General features: G+C 50.9%; 10 protein-coding genes across 10 annotated transcripts; 4 read left to right on the top strand and 6 right to left on the bottom strand.

The window, feature by feature from the left end:
* Window positions 1-412: 412 nt before the first annotated feature.
* On the top strand, window positions 413-1,797 carry Z518_08048 (uncharacterized protein; the record flags this gene model as incomplete). The annotated part of the gene is made up of 4 exons (XM_013413791.1): window positions 413-607; window positions 665-788; window positions 841-1,410; window positions 1,475-1,797. 4 exons carry the CDS (start codon window positions 413-415, stop codon window positions 1,795-1,797), a joined length of 1,212 nt encoding a protein of 403 aa, XP_013269245.1.
* A 935-nt stretch (window positions 1,798-2,732) lies between these two features.
* Z518_08047 (uncharacterized protein) lies at window positions 2,733-2,954 on the top strand (the record flags this gene model as incomplete). Its single annotated transcript, XM_013413790.1, has 1 exon — window positions 2,733-2,954. The coding sequence occupies one exon, from the start codon at window positions 2,733-2,735 to the stop codon at window positions 2,952-2,954; it is 222 nt and encodes a 73-aa protein (XP_013269244.1).
* Window positions 2,955-3,400: 446 nt separating this feature from the next.
* Z518_08046 (uncharacterized protein) lies at window positions 3,401-5,401 on the bottom strand (the record flags this gene model as incomplete). Its single annotated transcript, XM_013413789.1, has 1 exon — window positions 3,401-5,401. The coding sequence occupies one exon, from the start codon at window positions 5,399-5,401 to the stop codon at window positions 3,401-3,403; it is 2,001 nt and encodes a 666-aa protein (XP_013269243.1).
* Window positions 5,402-6,075: 674 nt separating this feature from the next.
* On the top strand, window positions 6,076-8,160 carry Z518_08045 (uncharacterized protein; the record flags this gene model as incomplete). Its single annotated transcript, XM_013413788.1, has 2 exons — window positions 6,076-7,549; window positions 7,673-8,160. 2 exons carry the CDS (start codon window positions 6,076-6,078, stop codon window positions 8,158-8,160), a joined length of 1,962 nt encoding a protein of 653 aa, XP_013269242.1.
* Window positions 8,161-8,224: 64 nt separating this feature from the next.
* On the bottom strand, window positions 8,225-9,693 carry Z518_08044 (uncharacterized protein; the record flags this gene model as incomplete). The annotated part of the gene is made up of 2 exons (XM_013413787.1): window positions 8,225-9,463; window positions 9,502-9,693. The coding sequence occupies 2 exons, from the start codon at window positions 9,691-9,693 to the stop codon at window positions 8,225-8,227; spliced, it is 1,431 nt and encodes a 476-aa protein (XP_013269241.1).
* A 275-nt stretch (window positions 9,694-9,968) lies between these two features.
* On the bottom strand, window positions 9,969-11,153 carry Z518_08043 (uncharacterized protein; the record flags this gene model as incomplete). Its single annotated transcript, XM_013413786.1, has 1 exon — window positions 9,969-11,153. The coding sequence occupies one exon, from the start codon at window positions 11,151-11,153 to the stop codon at window positions 9,969-9,971; it is 1,185 nt and encodes a 394-aa protein (XP_013269240.1).
* Window positions 11,154-11,724: 571 nt separating this feature from the next.
* Window positions 11,725-13,545, bottom strand: Z518_08042 (uncharacterized protein; the record flags this gene model as incomplete). The annotated part of the gene is made up of 1 exon (XM_013413785.1): window positions 11,725-13,545. The coding sequence occupies one exon, from the start codon at window positions 13,543-13,545 to the stop codon at window positions 11,725-11,727; it is 1,821 nt and encodes a 606-aa protein (XP_013269239.1).
* A 738-nt stretch (window positions 13,546-14,283) lies between these two features.
* On the bottom strand, window positions 14,284-16,234 carry Z518_08041 (uncharacterized protein; the record flags this gene model as incomplete). Its single annotated transcript, XM_013413784.1, has 2 exons — window positions 14,284-15,983; window positions 16,033-16,234. 2 exons carry the CDS (start codon window positions 16,232-16,234, stop codon window positions 14,284-14,286), a joined length of 1,902 nt encoding a protein of 633 aa, XP_013269238.1.
* Window positions 16,235-21,622: 5,388 nt separating this feature from the next.
* Z518_08040 (uncharacterized protein) lies at window positions 21,623-22,760 on the bottom strand (the record flags this gene model as incomplete). The annotated part of the gene is made up of 2 exons (XM_013413783.1): window positions 21,623-21,916; window positions 21,966-22,760. The coding sequence occupies 2 exons, from the start codon at window positions 22,758-22,760 to the stop codon at window positions 21,623-21,625; spliced, it is 1,089 nt and encodes a 362-aa protein (XP_013269237.1).
* Window positions 22,761-23,991: 1,231 nt separating this feature from the next.
* On the top strand, window positions 23,992-25,983 carry Z518_08039 (uncharacterized protein; the record flags this gene model as incomplete). The annotated part of the gene is made up of 4 exons (XM_013413782.1): window positions 23,992-24,079; window positions 24,221-24,409; window positions 24,463-24,886; window positions 24,942-25,983. The coding sequence occupies 4 exons, from the start codon at window positions 23,992-23,994 to the stop codon at window positions 25,981-25,983; spliced, it is 1,743 nt and encodes a 580-aa protein (XP_013269236.1).
* Between the last annotated feature and the right edge of the window lie 919 nt (window positions 25,984-26,902).

Here is a 26,902-nt window from a genome sequence, read left to right as displayed (position 1 = left end):
ACGCAGGAGGTCTTGACGCCTTGATTCTGTTCAGACCAAGGTCATTGGAAGTTATCGTTGCTGCTCGCATCCCTAGTGATCGTTCATTGATCTCGGCGGTGACATTAGCTTTTGCTGGCCTGTGCATCACTTTCGAGCTTCCGCGGTTGGTTGATCAACTTCACTCACTACTGTCTACAACTACTTGCGATACGGTGGGAGGGGCAAGCAACATGAAAATTCTCAAAGGCAGTGTGGACCGATGACTGCGAGATAATGTAGATCTCTGCTTCAAGCGCGGAATCCACCTTTCCGGGGGCGAGGGCCCAGGGAGGGAGGGCTTTCCCTCAAAAGCTCGTTATCAAGTCCTTTTTTTTTTTTCCTTTCTGGTTTGGTTGTCTTCAAGTAGTTCAAGTCGTTTGGTTCGTCTATGATGGCTCTTTCAGACTTCCCGTCGCCCGAGGAACTCCAAACCCAGATCAAAAAACTTGCCGATGCCGCAAACAGTTACAATGCTGCTCCTGGGCCTGTCGGCCTCGGAAGCAGGATGAGGATGATCTCTCAGGCACAGGAACTTATCCGCAGCTTGACTGATCCTTCAGACATGGGAGGGGTGCATATTGCCCAGGTAAGCCGGTGGAAAGTGTGTACCCATCTCGTCATCCTTCCTTGACGCTCTTTGCAGGCCATGGAATTGGTAGCCATTCGAACACTTCTGCATTTGAAAGCGTTTCATAGCATGCCTCCTGCTGGTTCTATTTCATTAACTGCATTGTCCCAAGTGACAGGGGCCGAAGAAGCATTACTAGGTATGTAAGGCTCCCATCTCGACCCACACCTACCTCTCATCCACATCGACAGAACGACTTTTGCGCATGGCGGTGTGTGTTGGCTTCATTAGGCAGCTGGAAAACATGGAATATGCTCATACGAAATTCTCGCTTGCGTATGCGACAACGCCCGGTCCTGGAACGTTCTTCCAATTGGTATATGACGAAGGATTCCTCGCCATCGACAACCTCCATGGCTTCCTTCAGGAAAAAGGTTTCAAAGAACCCGTTGATCAACGTTATTCACCCTATACCTGGAGATGGGGCGAGGAAGGAAAGACAGTTTGGGAAGTAATGGCTCAGTATCCTGAACGATTCCAAGCTTTCCAAACAGGTCTGGCGCATGCTGATGCCACCGTACCCTTGACGGGGTTCTATGACTTTAGCAAGCTGAATACAGATGGCGACAGACCCATCCTGGTTGATATTGGTGGCGGGAATGGTCATTCGATTATGCGCATCATGGAGGCGCATCCAAAACTCCCACCTCATAAATTCGTTTTACAGGAACTGAAAGAACCTGCGGAAGAGGCCAGGAAGATCTTACCGAAAGAAGTTGCTGTAATGGAGCATGACTTCTTCACGCCACAAACCCTGATTGGTACGTAGGGGCCCGACATCTAACCCCACTCATCGAGAGATCTTTTACTCACCTCAGAATGCAGGGGCCAAAGCATACTTCCTTCGGCGCGTCATGCATGACTATTCCGATGTTGGATGCATCGACATTCTCAAAAACATCGTCCCAGCCATGGCATACGATTCGGTTGTTCTCCTGGCCGATTTCTGCTTTGCGGCTCGAACTACTCCCGCCGATTTACCAATTGCGGCCATGGACATTGGAATCTTCAACATGGGGGGTAAAGAACGGTCAGAAGAAGGGTTTAAGAAGATCCTCGAAGCAGCGGGACTCGAGTTTGTGAAACTGTACCGATCGGAAGTGGGGTTTGGGGCCATTGTCGAAGCAAAGCGACCGCTACCGAATTGAGAATACTTCGATGCTTCTTGCTTCTGATCCAGATCAGATGACATAGGTCAATGACCAAATCTCTCTCTGATTTTGGCTTCCCTCTTCTGTGCGAAGGATGCTTCGATCATACTTGTCATCCCATCGCTAACGGAGCTTTGTCCAGTCGATTCAAGACACGATCTCTAGCGACATCATGTAGCAGGGAGTCCCAGGAAAATCTTCAAAGAATAAGGGTTGAGATTGAAGAATGACGACTGCGGAATATGGAGAAATGATCATCCGATTTTCTCCTCTTCACATATCACGACGTATAACACACTCAATCACACCATCGACGGCATGCGGCCGGCTTTATATTCGAGATGACCTATACTTCCATTTCCAGGATCTCTTCTGGAGAGCTGAGGTAGGTTTGATATATCTGGCTCAGCTTTCCGGAAGAGATCCCAGAAGCATTGTTCACCACCCTGCTCAGAGGGGATTCATTCAATAACAACCCGCGGAATGTTGTCTGTTGACTTCCTAATATCTCCAACATGAAATTCTGCAACTTTTGACCCACCTGAATGACACACAGGATATGGTCTACGGAACTATTAATGTCATCAGCATACAGTCGCGGACTTCCGGGACCCTCTCAATCGTCTAACGTCTATCATCGTCTGAGTCCACTTCCGACAAAATTCCCATCTTCCTCCATCGGACCCAGCTTCATTGGCCGAGAAGTCCTCAGCTGTCTTCTGGCCGAAGACAACACTGTCACCACTTTCGTTTGTCGCGAGTCCTACACCGCTGAGCTTCAATAGAGCGGAGCAAAGACAATCCTCGACAGCCTCGATGACAGAAATCATCATCATTCAAACCATCACCAGTGACATCATCCATACCGCGACCGCAGACCATTTTCCTGCCCGTCGAGACAATGATTTCCGGCATCGAAGCCCGCGCAAATGATGGCCAAAAGACCATCTTCACACACCAGCGGAGCCAGTCTCTTCAGCGACCAATCAAGGGACGAATTCAAAAGAGACAAATTCTACTCAGATGACAAAACCGAGGAAATCGACGCGCTCTCAGACTCGGCGCCTCATCGCCAGATCGACTTCGCCGTAACCGAAGCACGACAGCGGCTAAGCAGCACGTATACGGAAATAGCCATTATGACTCCCCGTTGACAACCTTGCCCAGGTCTACATCACCGTCTTGCACCATCTCGAGCCACGAACCTTGGGTAAACAATTCGTATTTCTTTTGTAAAGTCGGACATGACGTCTCGTGGGGGATGAAAGATCCTAAACCAAAGACCATACCAATGAAACGATCACTGGAGCGAGTATACGCCGGCTGCCCTTGGTTGTAATTCGAGAAGTTGTGCGAAAAGACTACGACAGCTTGGCTGGGACCCGAGAGAAAAGAGCATGTTTGAGTCTCTTGTTCCGGATGAAGTATTGGCTCTATTGCGAGAGGCATGACTGACACTCATGCCACTCCGGGTTTACCATACCATACTAGTAGATGATGATGATGACCACCATCATCATCAGTAGTAAGTACATTTACGTATGTACCACCAATAAGACAGATATGTGTAAAACCCGACGTTGACGTTGATGTTGATATCTTACAATCTAGATCTAATCTCCGGCTTCTTCGCGTCGTCATCCTCTAACTCAACCAACAATATCCCCTCCGCCACATCATCCCCTTCCTCCTCATTATCCAATTCAATCGCCCACTTGACCGTCCCGGCCCTTGGACTCCTTATCTCCAACTCCATCTTCATCTGCTTGACGAAAGCAATCACCTCGTTCTCCCGGACCATATCGCCCTCGTTAACCAACACCTCGATCAACTTCCCACTGATCGGCAATACAATGTGTGCTTTATTGTTCGGATCGCCACGCCGATGCGCCGAAGCCGTCGCGTCCGCGGACGCCGACGTGCTGTTCAGCGTCATCTTGTAGGATTGCGGCTTCACACCGGGGACCGTATACGAGACATCAGCGATCAGGGCGTCGGGGAATTCGTTCCTTGTCACGCGGACGATACTGAGATGGTGCGCCGGTGGTTTGTTCGTCGACGACTGTCCCGCTTGCTCGAGGACAACGGACCAGGCGTCTCCTTTTCGGAAGACTGTCCCTGATCCGCCCATCCCCGACGCCTGGTTGGCGTTGCTGAGTGATAGAGTCGGCAGTTCTGCGTCACGCTTCTCGGTCTGACTCGCGAGCCGCTCGCCAACTTGTACGAGGCTGTCGAGGGTCTTCTCCAGCCAGCTCGTGTCCGCGTTTCCGCCTGCAAAAGTCTTGTCTGCGAGAATCGCTTTGAGGAGGTTCAAATTCGTCTTGACACCGACGACTTTGGTATCCTCGAGGGCCCTGCGCGCTTTGACGACGGCGTCTTCAAACGTGGATGCCGTCACGATGATCTTGGCCATCATATTGTCAAAGTCCGAACCGACGACTCCTCCGCGCGACAAATGGCTGTCGACTCTGACACCGTTCCCCATGGGAAACTGGATGTCGGTGACTTTCCCGATACTCAACGAGAAGCCTGACAAGGGGTCTTCGGCACAGAGCCGTAATTGAATCGACGCTGCGGCCGGAGCTTTGTCGGCTTCCCACCACTCTCCAAGCCTCAAGTCCTCGGATTTCTGCATTCCTTGCATGAGGAGAAGTTGTTCCTTCACGAGATCCACCCCCGTTATGCATTCGGTAATGGTATGCTCGACCTGTAATCGGGGGTTGATTTCCAGGAAGAAAAACGTCCTCGCCTTCACGTTGACCAGGAACTCCCAGGTCCCGAGACCCAGGTATTTTAGTTTCCTCGCCATTCGGACCGCCGAGTCAATGACTTGGACCACGACTTTTCGTCTTTGGACCGGGGCAGGAGCCACTTCGACGATCTTTTGAAATCTCCTCTGCACACTGCAGTCTCGTTCCCAGAGGTGTTTAACTCCACCTCTCCCGTCGCCGATGATCTGTACTTCAATGTGCTTGAAGCCATCGACGGCCGCTTGTTCCGCGAAGACAAGTCGACTGGGCGACTCGCCGATGCATCGTTGCACCGCGTTCTCGAGAGTGTCTTCGCCTGTGACCAGTCTGATTCCTCGTCCGCCACCGCCGTCCACGGCTTTGATCATCAACGGATACCCGACCTGGCCTGCAAACTGGCGGACATCAGCCACTGAGCCCGTTGGGCGGTCCATGGCTTGGAGAACCGGCACTTCACATTCAACGGCTAATGTCTTGGCCATCAGTTTGTCACTGGTCCGTTCCAGGACTTCCCAGCCAGGCCCGACAACCACACAACCAGCCTCCGTCCACATACGCCGACTGAACTCGGCGCTCTCGCTGAGGAAGCCATAGCCGGGATGCACAGCGTCGATCTGGTTCTCCTTGACCACGCTGATGAGGTAGTCAATGTTGACATATGACGAAGAGCCGGGTGCTTTAATAGCGTGGTGAGGCCGGCCCAGTGACACATGGGTGCTGTCATTGTCCGTGTATATGGCAAACGTGGCGGGTGGATTAGGTAGTTCATGACACGATTGTAGAATCCGGATGGCGATTTCACCGCGGTTCGTGATGAGGATGCGTGAGACGGGTCGCTGGGGAGGTGGCATGGTGACGGCTGTTGAGGTCTTTTCTAAATTCAGGAGGCACCAGATCTGTCAACACCCAGTCTATTCGTTTCATCAATAAAAATCACGACTCCAAGAGGATGATATTGAATCCACATACCATAGATTGCCATCGGGTATGTTGATGTTCACGGCCAATCATCTCCACACTTTGCGGGTGCAACAAGTCAATGAGCCGAGGCTGATGTCGGAACAACCATCTGGAACTGGTCAAAGTGTGGGGAGGCCTTTACACCTTTTGGTAAAATCTCCAGTTGAGTGACCTCGTGTCTTCACATTCAACTTCCTGGGAGCGGGAGGCAAGTCGGAATCATTTCAAGAGAAGGGAATTTCACATTCAAAGCTCTCCGGGAGTGGACTGTCGAGATTTACTCCCTCAGGTCTCTCCCTCTTCCCTCTCCGGATCATCTTTCTCATCTCTGCTTGAGGAAAAGCAAGAGAGCATCATTCAAAGAGATCAAATACATATGAGTTCGAAAAAGGGACTTGCTCGCCTCACCGGCGCGGACGATTCAGAGGGGCCCTCGTCAACAACGATCAATGATCCAGTCTATTCACAACCCACGACCTCTCCCTCTCAACCATCTCACAAATCCTACACTCGCCCCTCCGGCTCGAACACTACAGGACTAGATGATCCTGTGTCCTCCCAAGCTATGGCAGCGGGCGAAGACCAAGAAGGTCAAACTCCAACTCCCACTCCTCGGAGTCAGGTCCATGACCCGATCTACAGCCGACCAACAGCACCGGCATCAAGACCCAAGAGATCAAGTCCAGGAATAGGCCAAATCATCCCAGGCCACGACCCAGTCTGTTCTCCCTCTCAATTTCAATCCACTGCATCCAGCCGCCTCAGTCAAATCAGCTCCCAAATCTCCCCTCCTCAAGGGGAACCCGAAGCCAACAACAAACGCACCCGCAAGGCTAGGAGCAAATCTCGATCCAAATCTCAATCCTCTGATCCATCCTCCGAATTACCGGCAGACTACGCCGACATAATGTCTCACCTTTCACGACTCCGCAGCATCGCCTCAACTCCCGACCCCAGTAATAGAGGATACATCCGCCAAAAGACCTCCGGCAAATTGTGGGCGCGCGAGCGTATCTCTTTACTTCTCGACCCAAACTCGTGGCGCGAATTCGGCTCCGTCACAGGCACTGTGGAATGGGAAAAGGACGCCGACTACCCACAGCGCGAACATGTGAAATCCTTTATTCCCTCCAACAACCCTCAGGGCCTAGGACGCATCACGTGTCCACGCACCGGAATGCACCGCCAAATCTACCTGACCGCCGACGACTTCAGCATTCGTTCCGGCCACGCAGACGGGGCCGTCATGTTGAAGACGATCCACTGCGAGAAACTGGCACTCCGCCTCAAGATTCCGGTCGTCAAGCTCGTCGACGGCTCAAGTGGGGGCGGATCCGTCTCGACGATCCTGACGAACGGGTTCAGTTACGTGCCGCACGTCACGGTCTTGTCAACCGTCATTAAGCAGTTGAACATGGGGATCCCCAATTTAGGGGCGGTGGTAGGGCCGGCCATCGGCCTCGGTGCTGCGAGGGTCGTCAGCACACATTTCAGCGTGATGGCAGGGGATATAGGCAGTTTATTCAATGCGGGGCCGAAGGTCGTCGAAGGCGCGACGTTCGAAGAAGGGCTCAGTCTTTCAGACCTCGGCGGACCAGCTGTTCACTGTACGAATGGGACCATCGACAATCTCGCGGCGAACGAAGACGAATGCTTTACCCAGATCCGTACAGTGCTCGGCTATCTGCCGGATTGCGGCATGTTCCAGGCCCCGCCATGCGTCGAGTGCACAGACGACGTGAATCGCGAAGATATCGCGTTGCGCTCGATTATTCCACGGCGGAAGGCCAGGATGTATAATCCATACACGATCATTGAGAGCGTGGTGGATCGCGGGACGTGGTTTGAAATTGGACGGCTTTGGGGAAGGACGGGGATCACGGGGCTCGCCCGGATGGGGGGCCGTCCTGTCGGGATACTCAGTTTGAACTGCGAGGTTAATTCGGGGGCGCTGGACGCGTTGGGCAGCCAGAAGTTGATGAAGATGATCAAGTTTTGCGATGTGTTTAATCTGCCTATTGTGCAGTTTGTGGATGTTCGTAAGTATTCCCACACCATTCCCCTTTTTCTTCCCCGGTTTTCCACATATCAATCCAGTGGCGAGATGTTTGTCTGTGTGATTGGATGATTGATTCTAAATGTGGCTGATCCTTCTCCTCCAGCTGGCTACGCCATCGGCACCGTCGCGGAACGAACCGCCACGATGAAATGGGGTGTTGAACTGGCAAAGGCGTACTATTCCACGACCACACCGATCTTTTCCGTCATCACACGTCGCGTCTACGGCGTGGCGGGCGGCGTGATGCTCGACTCTCGCGAGCCCTGGATGCGTATTGCCTGGCCAAGCGGAAACTGGGGAAGTCTCCCACTCGATGGAGGGATTGAAGTCGGTCATCGCCATGAATTGAAACAAATCGGCGAAAAGGAAGGACCTGATGCCGCCAAGAAGCGGTATAAGGAGCTCGAGGATGAGTATGTGCGCTTGATGAATCCGGTAAGGACGGCTCAACCGTTCAACATCGAAGAAATTGTCGATCCAAAAGATACTCGACGCATCGTCTGCCGGTGGACCAAGGAGATGTATGGGTTGGTCATGCAGGAGAGGTTGGCGGATAGGGCGTCGGGAAAGATACATGCCGTCTTTACGTGACATGATGTAGATAGACAGAATGACGTAAGAAAACCGGAAACTTCTTGCCTTTTTTTTTTTTTTTTCACCCCTTGCTCATTTCTACCTTAAACTCTTCATCGCCGTTCGGGACACTTTTGGTTTCTTCCATTCTGCCGATACCTTGGAGGGTCAGATATACATCCGTACCCCAACCGAACATGCTCTGTACAGCAATACCACCTCCAAAGTATTCGGCATAGGCTCGGCCCAATGGTAATCCGTATCCTAGTCCGGCGATTGAGCTGTGATTGGACCCGGAGCTGGCGATAGCATTAATTCCTTCTGAGATTCCTTTGTCCGCAGCGGCAGCAGCCTCTTCGTTGTTGAAGGTCGTAAAGCTGTAGGACCAAATATTGGGTAATGTTTCGGGTGGTATCCCTCCACCTCTATCCCGGATTCTCAGAGTGATACAAGGGGCCGCCGAATTCAACGGACCAACATCAGCCTCAGACGAAGAACAGTACTCGTCCAGACCATCTTGGGAGAAGTCATAAGAAGTTGCTTCACTCACCGACAACTTCTTCAAAGATTCAAGTTTCGTGGTCGTCACATCGGGTGCCGAGGCGATTGTAACTTCAATCGGTTCTCGTTCGTGGCCCGACTCTATGGTAGCTCGGAAAGCGTTCTTCAATAACTCGGTGATGATATATTCGAGGTGCATGGGGATATGAGCGAACTCAGCATCGCTTTCCCCATTGATAACCAGGGAAGGCCGAACGCCATACTTCAATTCACAGACCTCCGCCACAAAGCCTTCGCATTGTCGCACAATGTCGGCCGGACGCAAAGCCAAGTCGATAACACCGACATGATTGGGATCTGGTCTATGCTTGATGGCATCTCCCGTCGAAGCAAGATGGAGGGCAAGATGTTGCTCCGCGACCAACCTGGTTCCGATCCTGGCGCGGAGATGTTGATCCAAAAACCTTGTCACTTCCGCAGGGTCAATATATTTGCGACATTGCAAGAATCCCTGCGCTAGAGTGGGGATCGTATTTGAATGAGTCCGCACCAGGTCTGCCATTGTTTCTGTGAACCTCATTTCCTCTTCTATTGTCTCTATTGGTTTCTTGTAGAACGGCTCTAATGTAGACAGGGAATGAAGGTAGTTGTTGTAGATTTTGGAGATATTTGGGTTGGCCACAACGATGAAGGGGAGGTTTCGAAGAGCTTGGATACGATGGGCCAATCGAGCGGGTAAGAGAGATAATGTGAAATTGGCCGAAGAGAGAAGGGCAGCATCACGTAACGGAGGTTTGCCATGTCCGGTTAAAATCAGCTTCTGGACATGTTCGTTGGAGTCATAGATACATACTTGACCAAATCTGCCAGAGTTAGAGGCTGGCGAGGTTTTGCTGCTAATCTATAAATCTCTTCGTCTGATACGGTGGCATTGGAAGGAGGATGAGACCATTCGTTAATGTCTGGAGGGAATGGCTGTTGAGTACTTTGTGTAGTCCATCTGCGTTGGAGAAGTGGGAGACTTCGCCGCACGACCGAAGGCTTCAGCATGATGAAGGGATAAAAAAGGAGGAGAGTCAGAGTGGGCGAAGAGCATTCAGTCAATTCTACCCAGGAGCCATGTCGCCAGAAATATGAGTCGAGGATGTTTTCGCATCGACGCCGACCTGGTGCGAATCACACCACGAAGTCAACCACACCAGCATTGTTGGAATCAATCCTCTTTGCGGAGGGAAACTTGGCCGAAGTCCTATGTCACTCCGACCTCCCATGTATCTACGCATCACCTCGTCTTCAACACGAACCACGTAGACCGATGTCATCTCTCATGGCTCGAAAACCACAAACCCATTCCTTGTGACCTCATGCGCCACCTCAAAGGCTTCCTCCCACTTCTCCAGGCTGAACTTCCCTTTACACTCTGCTCCCAAAGGCTTGACACTCCTGTCCTGGTTGGTCGTATTCAACCGGACCAACCCCATCTCCACCAGTCCAATTAACCTCTTGACATCCTGCGGCTCATACATCCATTTCCCCTTAACCGTGATATCTCCATGCATGATCTTATGGTGCGGAAGACTAACATCCCCTCTAATCCCGCCCATAAGACAACACCTCCCGCCATGCCTCAATGCCATAATACCCGCTTTAATATGGCCCGACCCCTGCGCCGCTCCGGGTGAAATGTCGAAGAAAATATCAATCGTCCCTCCCACATCCTTTAAGGCCTTGTAATCCACCTCCCAATCCCCCGTCAACGGAACCGTGAATACCCTGTCCTTCTGCGCCGCAGCATTCTTGACTTTCTCAAGTATCTCAGTATTTCTCCCCAAAGCAATGACTCGGCCCGCCCCCATTTCCAGCGCGAGATGCACCGCGGCACTCCCAAATCCACCCGTCGCCGCGCCAATGACCACCGTCTCGCCCGGTTTCAGATCAATACAAAGCGGACTAAAACCCCCATACGCTACGAGCATGCGCGGGATATACATGAGATCCTCGACCGTGTAGCCCATTGCGAATAACTTCTTCTCATCCAGCCTGAAGCAATTCTCCAACGGCCACCGGACGTACTCGGCATATGTGCCATCGCGCCAGGCATCGCGCATCAATTTCTTGCTGCCCTCGCTGAACCCCTCGGAGATGGCGCTGAGGAATGTACTTGCCGCGGAGCCGTCAATGTCGTCGCGGCCTCGGATCGTGCAGTCTAAAAGACATAGGTCGCCGATTTCCAGGATCGTGGCGTCCGGAGCAAGGGCGACGACGCGGCCGATGGCAGAAGACCCTAATGTCAAGGGTACGGGGTATGGGTACTTACGGACGCCATTGTAGATGTCGCGTGTGTAGCCGATGATGCTGGCGAGGGTGACGCGGAAGACTGCAGAGCCTGGAACGGGCTGCGGTGTTGGGACGCTTTGGACGGTGGGAGGTTGGGCGTAGACATCTTGTCGCAGAGCGAGATGAGTTGGTGGGAGGGCTGGTGATGAGACGGGGAGTTCTGTTGTAGCCATTGATGTATGTGATCGGTCAGATTGGCAGGGTCGAGATAAGTCGAAGGGGGGCCAATGGATCATTTGGTTCGCGGAGTTCCTTTGTCTTGACTCGAGGTTGCTGTCTGATGTTCTCCTCTCTTGGTATGAGACGCAACTGGCGTAAATGCGATTTATACCCTTTCTCTGCCATCCTATCCCCCTTCCTTTCCTGCCTCTCAGCTCATCCCAACTCATTGTACCATCTTCGGACATCATCCTTAACTCCTCTGACACTCTAGGGAGTAGATGGTATAATCCCCATCCTAACTCCGTCTCCACGACCTCATACCACATATACTTGGGCCTATATTGACTTAACTGTCACGATACGCAATGTAAAAAGAGGATCTATACCGAATCCGAAGGAAAGGGTTTAGGGCCGACGGATGGCTTGACGTAGGGATTGAGCCAATCAGGCGTCAGCGAAGTCAAGCTGAGCCGAGGAGGAATTTGTTCGTCCACTGCTCAGCCTCTCGAGACCGGCCTACGGAGTCCGTGTCCCGTGCAGTTGGGTACGAGGTGAACAGAATTGTCCAGATCCTCATCCCCGTCACGAACTCTTCCTTGCCCGAGTCCGTGTTTGGATTCGCAGATTCATCTCTCTTTCATTTGCATCACCCACTTGTTCTCCTAGGTTCACATCTCCAGTCATATCCATCGCTTTCTCCGAAGAATAACTCGACTTGACTGAGACTGGAATGCTGATACTTCTTCGCGGTGCTGGTGTCCCATTGACTGTACCCACGTTCAACTTTCTCAGTTTTCGGACTTTCTTGACATGCTTCTTCACTTGCAGAACTGGTTCCTGTGTTTCTTGTTCATCTTTGTGGGTGTCGCCCTCGGCAACTGCATCTTCTGGAGTCTCCTTCTCCTCTGGACCAATTCGGGCGACACTTCCATCTTGATATCGAGCTATCATTTCGTCCCACGTGACTTCTTTGGATTTCTTCTTCCTCTTCCTCGCTTCCTCGTATTGTGCGTCATCTTCCTCGTGTCCTGCTTTTGCTTCGGCATGGAGTTGCATTAGCTTGATCTGCACTGACACTGCATTTCCTTTGTTGCGCTTCGTATTTGTTCGGGTAGTAACAGCGACAGATCGAGATTCTCGATGTGTGGCAATAAATTCGGTCCCATTGAGTCGTTTAAGGGATATGTTACCCGGTAAACTTGCTCTAGGGTTCTGAAGTCGTGGAAGACTGGTGCTCAGTCGTGAACTCCGTCGAGAAAGTGAGGAAACATTGGACTCCATCTCTTGACTTAATTGGAGATCTTCACCGTCATTTTGAGGTGGTGTCATCAGAGTCCTGGTGTCGTTCAAATCCTCCACACGTGAAGAAGTCCGTTCCTCTGGGCATTCATCACGCATTTCCATCGTACCACAGGTGTCTGACAAAGCCATCTCCAAAGACTGTCGTTTGACTACTTTTTGTGCTCTGGCTCGGGTTAAAAAGTCGTGAAGGTAGGCAGTATCGTCGTGGTCTGTTGAGAAGTTGACCAGTTCTATCGAAGGTCCAATGGGAACTGTATCTGCCGAAGGAGAGGGCACATCGGTCTGCACTTCCACTGGACGATCTCCTTGAGATGGGTTGGATGTCGATAAAGGGGCAGAGTCCGTGGTGATTAACTCGGCCGCTGATGTTCGAGATTGAGTAATTTCTTCATCCTGGCCCAGAAGATTCGCATGGCCTAGGACAGTCGGTGTAGCTCCTCCGTCGACTTCAACACTTCTCATATCACTCGAAGTTTCGGGAAAATTTTGGTCCTCAGACAGGGCAGTGAAAGCTGAACCTGTGCTGCGGTCCATATATAAAGGCTTTGCGTGCACTTCAACGTCACTGCTGACTTCGGGAGGCATCTCGTGATCGTCGTCGATTTCAGCCTCGCTCTCAACCGAGCCCCCATGTACCACCGCTTTTCGCTTTGGACTGAGGACCATCATTCCGTCTTCCTCCCATTTTGATGCGATGTAATCTATGTTTTCCTTGTCTTCCACTCCATCGAGTGGACCGACTCTTAATCTTTTTACGGTTCTGAAGTTCACTGGTTGCTCCCCTCTTCTCCTAGCTTCACTCGTGTTTGTCGTGAGAGCTCCCAGAGGAACACGTTTCCATATTTTTTGCGTCTCATTTCGTTGTATGTAGGGTGTGGCTGGCCGTCGTTCCCAGGCACGTGGTACCGATTTGGCGCGTTGAGGAGTGAAAGTGTAGCACCGTGGTGAGGATTGGGGTTCATATTCCGATTCAAGAGGCTTCCACGGGCCTGAAGTGTTCGCCCGATGCGGCGAACTCTTGGATGAGGGACTTAAAGACGGGATAAAAGAGGATGCTTCTAGTGGTCGAGTGGGCGTGGTAGCAGCCACGGCCAATGTCATGGTGGAGAATTGCTACTCTGGAATTTGGGCTGCAGGGGTAGTAATTTATTGACAAAATCATATGATGAATGTTAGAAAAAAAAAAAGACAAAGTACAATACGATAGGTCGGGGACCTCTCAATATCTGAGTAGAGAAGTCGTGATGAATGAGGCTTGAGCAGGGCAGAGATGCGCAGGAAGTGATCGGTGTTTATGTTCCTAAACAGGCTAGACCCACTACCACGGCCGCCCCCTCTTTCGATAGCAATCGCCAGAGTCTCCAGTCTTCATTCACGAAGAACACACACTCATTGAAAAACTAATCATGTATTGCTGCGCGTTGCAGTATTGCGTTCGGCCATATGGCGTATCAAATCTATGATTCATCAATCATATACACAGAACATGAAATCTTCGGCGCATCCATTGGCACACGATTGCCTCGTCTCCCTTCCACTTGTTGGTATTACCCACCCGAGTCGACAGCAATAACTGTCCAACCTCTCATATACCCCTCCTTTCCTTCGGCAATATCCCACCCAACCCACCATCATTCGCTATGCAAAACATGATCGTCTTGGTGTACAAGTGGTGTGTACATAAACTCATTGTTCCTCCCATATTCCGTGATTCCCCTTGGCGCCTGTGATATAAGAAATTCCGTGTCGGTGGTGTGATAAGTTTCGAGACCCTGGTGCTATGCACAAATCATGATGCTAATGACAATCAAGAAATGAAAAGATGATTAGGGGCACTTTTTAGTGGGGGGGATAGTGCATTGCGGGAACAAATTCGGCCGTTTCCATGGTACCACGTGGATAGGCGGTCGGTGGCGCGCTCTGAGGAGCCATTGTAACGGGACTATCGTTGACAAAGTTGGTAAATTCCCAGGGTGGCATTCTGGTGACAGGTGCGGTCATGGGATGAGGTGGCATGGCCATAGTGCCCTGAGGGATCGGCCCCATATTTTGGTATCTGTAATGGCCATTGACATCATACTGAGGCATTTGTAGCTGCAACTCGGGAACTGGTGCCGTCATGCGCATTGGTCCTGGTCCCGGCATACATGCCATTTCAGGATTGACACCGTAGGGAGCACCCGAGGTAGCAACATATTCTGGATGAGGTGTTGGGGGATAGTGGTAGTCGGTAATACCCTCTCCGTTCGAGTAAACTGACGAAGCGGGGGTGAGGAGAGAAGATGCTGTTGAAGAGTAACTCGCTGAGTACTTGGAGATGATCTTCCTCAAAGCGGTGGACAAGGTTTTCCATGGGAAAACTTTGACATCCTTTTCAATGTTGCGAGGCTTCGGGTGAGGGAACCCCATGATGACTTTGAAAAACTCTTCACTGTCAGCTTTGGCTTTGGAGACCGTCATGGGTCGGAAGCCTTCCAGATTGCGGCGGATACGATTTTTCTCTTCGACCGTGAAACGAACACCGACCAAAGCTTCGAGGAGATAAATCGTATCGACGGAAGTCACGTAGTACTCGTTCCTTTCCTTCCACCAGATACAGCTGATGCAAATGCTGCTGGGCTGACGATCTGCAGGTGCCACAGGCTTGAATTCAGCGGTGATGGTACTGTTCTGTTGACAGCGCTTGAATTCGACCAGTCGTCGACGTGCCTCGCGTTCTTCAGGAGTCCAGTTCTCTTTCATTGTCTCGAGATCGCCCTTCAGTTTGAGGTTGGCTTTAAGAGGATGCATAGCATAGGGATTGAAATTCTGGGCTTGTCCCATTACCAAACTCGGGCAGACTCCTGGAGGAGATTGCTGAATGGTCGAGGTACGAACCAACTTTGGGATGGTCGACTTGAGAGGGGAGCTGGTCGAAGTGGGTCGGGGGATAGGAGTCATTGGAGCCCCTGGACTCTGTTCACTCTTGACCGTGGTGAAGGAAGGGCTGAAAACCGGAGTGTGTGGTGATGGAGCAGCCAAAGACACCTGGGATGCGGTAGAGGTTGAATAGTGGTGACCAGAAGGTCTCGGGGAAGAGCCATTGGGAGCACAAGCTGGGTAGCCAGTACTGCCGGTGGGAGTGGGCACAAACGGTGAGTAAGGGGTGGTTTGTCCACTCAAATCATAATAATCGCCATTTGGATCTTGGACATGAACTTGAGCGATGATTGCCTTTTTGTGAGCTGGAGGGTCGTCAAACTCGTCAACGCTTGAGGCCTTGCGTTTCAAAGTATTCATTGGGATGTTTTGAGCAGAAAGGGCGCGTTGATGCGCCGCATTGAAAGGCTTCACATTTGCATCTTTCCCTTCCCGACAATCCACAATGGAGGGCTTGCCGTGTTCAAAGCTGTTCTCAGATTGGTAATCGCTTCCTGGCCCATATTGAATGTCGGTTTCTTGAACGTTGCCAGGATGGAGAAGAGGGTGATGATCATAAGGTGCTTGTGAAAAAGACCCATAGAACATTGGATTGTGAACGGCAGAGGGAGTTTGAACTTCTTGCTTGAGTCAGTAAAGATACTGGTATCCGAGAGAGATCACACTTACCGATGAGCCCTGCTTGACCCACTTTATCATAGCTGGACATGGAGAAGAGTTGACCAGGTTTGTCCTCGAAGCCGTCCTGGAACTGATTGGCAAAATGCTCTCCAACGAAGACTGAGGAATCAAAAGAGTCGTCCACTATGAAAGGGGTGTGGAAGTCGGGAAATGGCTGAGGAGAAGTCAGTATTTGAATCAGTCTCTCCATCATCCACGCCAGAGTAGGTTAAGACAACGCCAGGGGTGCATAAATTGGACTCACCTGTATATGATCGTACATGGACGCCAGGTTGACGAATTTAGCTTTTCTGTTTCTTTCTTTCTTTCTTTTTTTTTTCCCCCTCGGGAAATTATTTTATAACAAAAAGCACTAAGCGAGTGACTGGGTACTAAACGAGTGTGGGTGGACGAAGGCTAATAACGCCTCAGTTCCTTAAATCAAAGCGAGCGACAATGGCGATTTGCTATCGAGATTTGGATGTTTGAGATGTTAATATCGTCGTTCGCCTGGTAAACATCCGATAACAGGCGAGACTTTCTGGAGGCACTTGTCCGAGGCTCCTGAAAACGTATTCAGGAGCAGAAGCTGAAGGCTGGCTGAACAAGGACGAAGAGCAGCAAGCGATCTAGGCCGATGCTTTCAGCTTGGAGAGATTCTATGTTGAGGTCAGGGTATGGAGGTTTCCCGAAAAGTTCGAGTTTCGGCAAGCTGAAGCAGCCTTAATCTCGAGGACAAAGAATTTCAACCGGGTGGAACGAACTATCAACACTGATCAGCCAAACCATCGACAGGCAAGATGTAAATCCTTGAAAAGGATTTTGTCAGGGGTTATTATTACCTTTTCCAGAGACAAGCTCGAGAGGGTGTGAATATTCCCAAGGGACAAGGACTGGGACGAGTGATGCCTATGGCGGTAGGACTGAAACCACAGTCACTGTAGGATGTCAGTGAGACATTCAAGACGCAATTTCCAGGGTCTCTCAAGGTAGTGGGCATGACGCATAATTTAACAAAGGAAGGGCAACCATTTTACGAAGCAAAAGAGGGTGGTGGTGGAGGATTCTATTCCTGGAAACAAATAAACTCGAAAAACCGGAGTATACTGACCCAAATGTCTGGATTTCAATCCGGACCAGCTGCAGGACCACGCCAGAATCCCTTTCTTTATGAACGGTTGTTTCGGACAGTTCCCAACAAATGGGGGCGCAGGTGATGAGGGATCCGCGACGTAGGCTCGCCCCAATAGGTTCTCAAGCGAAGCCAAACAGGAGTATCCAAGAATATTTCGAATTCAACTGGGGATGGTGATGAATCGTGGTAGTAATGTAGGGTCGAGTCCAACGTCAAAGCAAAAATAGTCCCCTGCGGTTGGGTCGAAGGAGGGGGGGACTGCTGGAATATTCAAGTTGTGGATGAATTTACGAGGGGCTTTTCAGCGAATGAATCGAAACCGAAGGACTTTGAGCGACTGGTGTCCAACGAGCGAGACACAAAAGCGTGAAAAGCGAATGTGGTTGTTGTAAAGCAAACGAAGGTATGGTCTGCGAACAGAGCCAAAAACTTTTTGAGCAGGCAGAGCGAAGGTGGAGCGGCGGGAACAGAGAATTGAGGAGAAGCCGAGAGGAGAGGGGGAAAACCAAATAGCTATATCGGCGCGGACCTCTCGGCTCAAGAGGGCAGTGAAGGCGAAGTGGTTCAACCAAGTGACGCTGAACTTGCTCGGCGAGTTGAGGCATGTTTAGTGGCAGTGAGCCACTAGTGGGCTTTGATGGAGTAGGAAGGGAGCCAGAAGCGAAGAGGCCGGGGGGTGATTTGGTCGATGGTTGGCGGCACGTTTGCGAGAAGCAGAAGTGGTACCATTGTGCCGTGGTCAGAGTTGAAGAAAACCGATGAGACTCGGAGGAATGGCGGATGGCGGTGGATGAACGATGCCAGTGGATGGTAGGATAGAGGAAGGTTCCAAGGATGTGTGAGAAAGACAGGATTAGCACAAAAGCGGAGACTGGGCCTGGACTCGGTCGTATCTGAGTGGATAATGAGTGGGTGTTGGAGGATTCGAGGTTCGCGATGAATGGCGCGAGTGCTGAGTGGTCCGTCAGAGTTCACTGCCACTGCCGGCCTGCGTGTACAGGATACAGGAACTACGTCAAATGGCGTGTCGATGTCAACTGCTACTACTGATGCTTTTGTTCTTTTCTATTGCCAGTCCCAGATATGCTACTATCATTCTATCACCGCTTCTTCAGCGCTCCCACCATTTCTCCAATGCGTGCAAAAGAAGGGCGAAAGCAGCAGGAAAAGGTAGGCAGAGGCGATCTCGCAAGCCGCAGTACGGGAATTGTGCAGTCTATGCCCGCTGCACTCACCGGCAGCGGGCGGCAAGGCAAGGTTTTGCTGGAAACAAGCGGGCCTTTTTTTTTCCCCGTTCGAAGAGCCTTTGGGTGCGTAAGAAAGTTGATGACAGCGTGGTCAGGGATTCAATCAAGATGGGAAGAGCCAGATGGGGGACGGGAGAGCGCCAGTTAGGGTGGTGGAGAGATCTCCACTGGGCGAGAAGGAAAAAGCGTGGCAGCCAGAGGACAGGCATTTGACGGGGATGGATGCGATAGGCACCCAGAGGGGTTTTTTTTTAAGGGCTTGCACAGCCGCACTCAGGAAGGGAAAGGAAAAAATGGAGTCTGAGAAGGGGGGAAAAAATAGTTTGGGCATCGTCCCTGAATCGTGCAGAAGATCAGATGCTACACGACGGGGGCGGCTCTCTGGCACCACTGGGGCGGACTGGTGAGGTCACTGCTGCAGCATAGTCTCTGCCTATCACTCCCTATCGCCGCTTTATGCCTGGAGCAGTTTAGGCTTCTCAGTCCGTCTCGCGGTCATACCACTGGCGTGTCTGCGCTCTGCTTCCCCTACTCCTTCTCCGTACTTTCTCCCTTGCTCTAGCCGCTTCTCTTCTAAGTCCAGATTAAATGGTAGACTTTGCTCCTTGTCCCCTGTCCCTTGTTCCTGGTTCCGCGGCCGATTGCTAAGTATAGCATCCTGACCCTTGATGTCAACGACTTTTTTGCCTCCCGGCGAGACGCTTTACTCGAATCTTCAAGGCCAAAAGAAAAGAGCCAGGGCGCCTTGTCTTCGGCATGCGGAGGCCACTTAACGTTAAGAAGGAGCCCCTTCGCTTCAGAAGCACAGGTTGTCTGTCCCGGGTCGGGATACCGAGCTCGAAGGGGTGTTGGCGATGGCAAGAGTATGAGAGTAGAGAAAGGTCAAGAGCTACCAGATGGAGGTTTGGGATTGATACTAGTCCTCGCGTCGTTGTTTGTTTGCCACGGAACGCCCAGGTAATGGACAATTGATTAGAATTACAGCATAGCAAGTCAAGTTACTAGGTTTGCCACTACCGCTGCTACTCACTGCCACTCACTGCCACATAGTACCAAATTCAGGTGACGTTGCGTCCTGAGTCCCGCATCTTTGCTTGTTGCTTGCTTGTTGCTTCTTGCTTTTGACATTGGCATCTTGCTTCTGCAGAGAAAAGGGGTTTTCTGACTATTCTCCCAGCTCATGCAACTCTTGCATACCACTTGTCAGTCCTAATCTGGCTCCCAAACCAGTGACTGCCGTTGCGATCCCCCTATCGTGTTGCACGCCGTTGAATCTTCAGCTGGTCCTACTTGGGCCTTCACATGCACCTCAAGCGGGGATGAACACGCCTGGTACAAACTCCGAGGACAGGAAAGCACACACTTAACCATTACGATACTGGTTCAGTCTGGGGAACCTTCAGCCGTCGACCACCGGCGTCGTTCCCAAGCAATCGATGTGTCGGCCAGGGGGTAGCAGCGACGCATCCTGCCCAGTGCAAAGTTCCAGTGGGGGACGTTTTTTCTAACCTCTTTGGTTTGGAGTGATGGAAAGGGGGCCTCTTTGTGCACCCGCCAGCCTTTAGGCTTCAGACTTCGGGTGGTCTCTCCCTTCCACTGTGCCCACTATGTACCATGTCAATTATCCCCCATCTTCCTTCCGATCCATACCGGATTCAGACTCCACCAATCGCTGAGAGTTGCTCTCATGTCAGAGCCATCACGACTCGCCCCGATCAAGTCAACAACTCCAGATGGTTCTTCACTGTTTTGGCCGCGTAACATACTGTACTATGAACAAAGTGCACGCCAATTCCATAACGGTCGACCGCCGGTTTACTAAGTACCTCAAACAAGAACTTTTAACTACTATGTCTATTGTCCCTTAGGTCTAAACCAGTCTCTTGACGAAGTGCCGGATTTGTTTCGCCGTCCCTCCTGACTCGGCCACCCTTTCGGACCTCTGAATAATACATCACACATGCTAATGTCCACCCAGTCACTTTTCTGTCATGCCATCCTTCCGAGATGCTTACGGATGCGAATCAAACTCTACTGAACACGCGTGATCCAGCAAGACGCGTGCAGTGGGGTAAACAAGAAGAATAGAAGAGAAATCAAAAGATGCGGTTAAAATCAGGTTGTGAGGCTGTGAAAGGTACCCATTCGCGCTAGCATCGCCATGGTTTGGAGCAGACTCCCATTTTTCTATTTTTGCCCTTACCTTTTGGCTGGTTCGCTTCGTCCCAGGCTTTCCCCTTGCAGCAGCCGACACCGTTAGAGAATCCAGCTTTTTGCCCAGATGTTTGGGCCTTGGTCGACCATTCACCCGAGTCCAGCTGGATGCGAGCGAATTGGACACCAAAGTCGCAGACTTGCGGTCTTTTTGACACACCCGCGTCCTTGGTACCAACTGGGATTAACAAGGACGATGACCACGTTGGTACTAGCCTGATGGCGACTTGCTTGATGTGTTGCAAACTTCAAAAGAAACGGGCATGTTATCGTGTTGAAAGCTAGACGCTTATCACTTTGTGCTGATGTGTTGGCAACTTTGCATCACAAACATCCTAACTCCTGAATCAGTCGCGCTCAAATGATAGAGAGTGGTTGAAAAGTGCCGACATTTTGCTGATCCGATCGACGGAGGGTCTCAACGGTCCCTTGAAACGGTTCGAAACTGACCTCAGCTGCGCCATACCATCCATGTAGTCGCAGTGAAAGATGATCCAGACAATCGTCAAAGCTACAAGTGCCGGATTCTGGTCTGTCCTGCCTCTTCCTCCGGTCGCACTCTCTGCGCTGTCAATCGTGCATGATTAATGGCACAGGTATCCAATTTCAAAACTGGGCACAGAATTCCGCAGGGACTTCTCTAAACCACTCGTCCCGCCAAGCGGTACCCGAAGGCCGCACCAAAGTTTCCAGCCGGACCAGATCACGAAAGCTCATGTCCGAATTCGGATGACGGCGCCCCTGTTCTGTATTCCCAATTTAATCCTGGTCGTAACCAACTGTCGATGTGACATCAAGGATTGTTGCAGAGAGTCTCCAAACCTGGCTAACTATACGCCAAACAATGTTTGGTTTCTTATCATTGCATAGCAGAATCGCAAAAGATCTGACTTCTCATTCACGCGAGTTTTAAAAAAACACATGGCCCGTGGGTGAGTCAAGTGCTAACAGCAAGTAAACGCAGAGATGTTCGTGTCTGACAACAACAGTTGACTATGCAAGTCTACAACTTACTGTCTGCGCGTTCCTTGGAAATCTCAATCACCAATTTTCCGAATTGGATGGATTTCTTCATGTCCTCGAATAGACCATTGATGGCGTCGAGGTCAAAGCCTTGAACGACACGTGAGACAGCTGGCTTTGCTTTGGTGGCTTTGATGAAGTCCACCATGTTCTTGAATTCCTTTCTCGAACCCATGGTTGAGCCTTTAACGTCGATGTTCTTCAAGACCGCCTGCATCAAAAAGGGCATTTTGGGTCCTACAGTCATGCCATAGATGGCAATCACACCGCCTTGCTACAAAATCATCAGCGGGTTGGGAGATACGACAGCTGCATTGACATACCTTGAGCAGTTTGGTGCCCTTTTCCACGACATCGCCACCGGCGCCATCGACAATTGCGTCGAGTTGTTTGTTGTCTGGCGGCAACATGGCGAGCAGTTTCTTCTCCCAACCTTCCTCCTTGTAATTGATTCCACCCTTAGCACCAAGTGCTATAGCCTTCTTGATCTTTTCTTCGCTTCCACTACTGACCCAGACGTTGGCACCTGCCGCTCTGGCGAATTCCAGGGCCATCAATGCAACACCGCCACCAATCCCTGTAACCAAAATATTCTTTCCGGGCTTGAGATTGTGTTCTCCGCACTTGGACATGACAGCTCGCCATGCGGTAAGCCCAGTTAGAGGCAAAGCTGCGGCTTCGACTGCAGAGAGATGATCGGGGGCTTCTTCGACCTCCGCCTCATCAATAATCATATACTCTTGAAGAGTTCCGTTGACGTTCATTTTGGTGCCACCGAGGATTTTATAACCACCTTTATCTTCGGGTCCTTCAGGACTATCTTTCCACCCTGTCCCTGGGTTGACAACCACCCGTTTACCCTTCCATTTGGGATTGGCTTCACTCCCTACTGAAACAATTGTCCCACAACCATCAGCCAAAAGAGGAGCGCCAAAGGCGACACTTGGGTAGAGGTGTTGACGGATGAAAAGATCGCGGTGGTTCAACGCTGCAGCGTGAATCTTGATGAGGACCTCTTTCCCTTTTGGTGAAGGCTGAGGAACCTCGTCCAGGGACAGAGGGTAGTAAACTTGGCCGGGTTTTCCGTCAATCTTTGATATCGAAATTGACTTGGGCATGTTTGTTGTGGGGGAGAACAATGGCCGTCCTTCTCGGGTATTTGGTAGTTCGTTAGCACCGTGGTATCAATCAATAGTCCAGTAGTCCGAATCTTGGGTATTTCTCCTCGAGAAAGGACCTGTTCTGCGTAGAAATTGGATTCGGCGATATCTCGCGGATAGAAGAATTCGATGACAATATCGCTGACCTTGTGATATTGAATGTAATGTCACTTGTCTATATGCTTTTCGGCACCGAAAATGCTCGGAAGCAGAAGCAGTGATCCGGAGAAGTGGTCGCCCCTCACTCAATCAATTTATTTGTTGCTGGCAGGGTGAGGGTGAGGGTGATGAACCGATGACGAACAAAATCGACCGAGGTTCATCAAAAATGGTGTTTTGGTCTGGCTGTGGATGCCGGACACCATTGGAGTACGAAATTTTAGATATTTCTTTTCGTCAGACACAAGGAAGGGAATCGGATCCGGAAAAATATTTTTTCCGCCCGCCGAATGATGAAGGGCTTGAAAATGGTGGCTGACCCGTCGGGCAAGCCACGAATATGTTTCATCTATTAAAGTAATATTCTCACCATTTTCCCTCGTGCCTTTGGTTCTTCTTCAACTATGCTGCTCAGCGCCCCACAGGGCAAGTCAATGGTGCGCCTGACCACAGAGTTGCTATTTCGTTTTGCCTAAACTAGCCTTCACCAGGCTCTATTGCGAAGGACTAGAGAGTACGGCGAGGCCTGAGCAATGAACCACAACGATTGGTGTGTCGCTGACCGAAACACCCCTAGAATGGATACCACAACGACCCCAAAGGCACTAAGAAAGGCAATGGGCCACCAGCCTATACGGTTCAGGAGACAGACCTCTGTCTCGATAGGCGCAATGGCAATCTTGGCCCTGGGGCAAAAAAAAAAATCCCGCCCTTCAGCCCACGCCAACCCGGGTGAAGTTCGAACCCTAGCCATCCTCCAAGTCTGGAACATCAAACTCGGTTTCTCAGCTCTATCAGACTGACTCACGCTGTGGTACTCCCATCATATAGTAGGGCGAGGCTTGACGGTTGCATGTCTCGACCTGGACTGCATGCTCTTCAGTCTCAAATACAGGATCTTGGCCCTGTTGACCCTGGAAATTGAAACGGGTAACTGGTGTTGTGACTCGAACAAGTTCATCCCCTATTCTTGACCCTCAAACCCCCCCGGCACTTCATCATCTACACAGTATTCATTACGGCAGCCAATATGGGCTCATTTGGTGAGATTACCGAGTTCGGGCATGGATTCAAATCCCATTTCCTGTTTGATCCCAAATATACCAATTTGAATCACGGTATGTCTTGTCCAGCCCTTTTTCCCTTGGCTTCGGCCTGAGTGCCAAGCTCCTTTGCCATCAATGGATCGGTCAGTGAAACGTCCGCTTCGATTGATATACTCTATGAAGGAGACTTTTTCTAAGTCAAAATTTTCCAAGGGTCATTTGGCAGTTATTCTTTGCCCGTTCGCAATGCGCTGCGCGGTTATCAAAAGCTGGCAGAAGCCGCTCCCGACAAATTCTTGCGGTACCAGTACATTGATCTTCTGGACAAATCCAGAGAACGAATAGCACGACTCCTCAATGTCCCAACAGATGAGTGCGTGTTCGTCAGTAATGCCACATCAGGTAAGTAGAGTGCCCCAATGATCTCATCTCAGACGGCATATCTGATTTTGCAGGTATCAACACGGTGTTGCGCAATCTGCAATACAAAGAAAAAGATTGTATCATATATTTTGACACAATCTACGGTGCAATTGAGAAAACGCTGGCTTCGATCGTCGAAACCAATCCTCAACTTCAACTTCGAAAAGTGGGACACGGACAGGATTTTGCCTACTCCCTTCCATGCACTCATTCCGAAATCCTCAATGCATTATCACAAACCATTTCACGAGTCTTGTACGATGGATTAACACCAAGGATATGCATTTATGACACCATAGTGTCCTTGCCGGGAGTTCGCTTCCCCTTTGAAAGGATCACCAGGATGTGCAAGGAATATGGTATCTTGAGTATGGTGGATGGTGCTCACGGCGTTGGTCAGATCCCTTTAAATCTATCCCAACTTGATGCCGATTTCTTCGTGAGCAATTGCCATAAGTGAGTATTGAAGGGCTCGGCCGGTGCTCTGCGTTTTGTGTCTGACAATGTATAGATGGTTGTATACCCCCCGAGGCTGTGCCGTTCTCCACGTGCCCAAGCGCAATCAACATTTCATTCGAACGACTTATCCTACCTCGCACGGCTACAAACCCCGAGAAAACTCCTCGGCCTCCATTCGGAATCCACTTCCACCCACGGATAAATCGGATTTTGTCAATTTGTTCCAATTCGTGGCCACCGCCGACAACTCCCCTCACTATTGTGTCCCAGCGGCGCTGAATTTCCGCCAAAATTTATGCGGGGGAGAGGAAGCCATTTATAATTACATCCGTGACTTGGCTCAACGAGGAGCTGATCTTCTCGCCATGCTTCTGGGAACCGAAGTCATGGACGATCTGGGCGCTGGATACGGACTCAAAACAATGGGAAGTTACGAAGCCAGTGATCGTCGTGATGGAGGACGGATCGGTTGGTCTGGCGGTCTGAGGGATTGTGCCATGGCCAACGTCCTGCTACCAATCACAATCGTGGGCGCATTCTCTCGGGGAAGTATCAGTATGGGCCCCGGTGGAGCTGGAAGTGCAGGTGGACTCTCCCCTGCTCTGCGACAGTCCTCATATGGATTTCCTAGTGCTGGTAGCACCACACAATCGCTCCGATCAGCTTCTGGGGGTACCACCTTGGCCGAACCGAGGCGGACTCCTTCTCCCCTCAGTTCCCCCAGTCTTCATTCGGCAGGCCCCATTACTATCCAAGAAGCAGATGTCGCAACACATATCGCCTGGATGGAAAAGACACTGGTGGACGACTACAACACGTTCGTTGCCATCTACGAGTATGATGGAAAACTCTGGACTCGGGTATGCGGCCAGATATACCTAGAACTCAAGGACTTTGAGTGGCTGGGCGGAGTTCTGAAAACTCTCTGTGAACGGGTCCGATCCGGGGAGAGTTTGCGGGGGAAGAATACACCAGGACTCGACGATGTGGAACTCGAAGCATTGAGTTTGCGATCCCCCATGCCATCGAGACAGGGGACGTCAACGTCTGTCGCGAAGAGGTTCGATGTCACTCAGGGCGGCTGGGTTGCATGACAACGGGGATTGGGGACTGACCATGCTTATATGGGGTTCCGGACTGTTTTTTTTCTCCGGATGAGGCATGTCGATATAGAGTTTTATTTTCGTGTATATTTAGTTTTCCCAAGCCAATCCCTCCAGGCATTTTCAGTTCAGGTATAGGGCATACCGAGGAGATGCTCGAAATGGTGCATATTCGTTAATCATATGGTATAGGTGGCGGAGAAGCTCACCGGGTATCGACAGCTCGACTGGCCCACGCTCTGACACCATTACATCAACAAAGGGGTGCCATGACTAACGAGTATTGTGTCGAGGCCAGTCCGAAAACCTTGACGTCGCACGTGAATGGACCGCGGGCGGCAACCTTGCCCAGCCAACTTTCGCAGTACCAGTGAGTTACCCCGGATTTTGAGAACTTCCGGACCTAGTCGGCGCATCACAGATTTGTTCTGTCACGTAATTCCACCTCGCGCTGACACAACTTCTTCTCAACATTTGACTCTCTTCCAAAACTTCAAGCCAACGGCAATGTGCCGCCCGTTCCCTAGAATTTCGGGGAAGGGACAACTTGAACTCGCAGCACTCGCACCTGACTGTCGCACACTCTGGAATTGTCCGTTGCCATCCCAGCTCAGCCCACTTGGCTGCCCTCCATCCCGCCTTCTGAAGGAAAAATCCATCCGAAAAGCGTGATTCATAAATTGCCGTTAACTGCTTAGTCGACAAGGCTCTCCGGTGGTACGCGTTACTTGATGGATATGTCGCCTCCTGCGCCAGAATTGAAAACAATGACACAAACTTCCGCTTTTTGACCTTTCACACTGTTTCTATTACCCCCATCTTTCCTTTACCAGTGGTTTTTCCTTGCCTTTTCTTTTCCGTGCATCCTTTTTCCTTGCACCTGTGGAGTTGGTCTGATTTCATCCTTTAC

The sequence above is a fragment of the Rhinocladiella mackenziei genome, assembly GCF_000835555.1.
Source record: "Rhinocladiella mackenziei CBS 650.93 unplaced genomic scaffold supercont1.6, whole genome shotgun sequence".
NCBI lineage: Eukaryota > Fungi > Ascomycota > Eurotiomycetes > Chaetothyriales > Herpotrichiellaceae > Rhinocladiella > Rhinocladiella mackenziei.
This window is presented reverse-complemented; position numbering and strand designations above follow the sequence as displayed.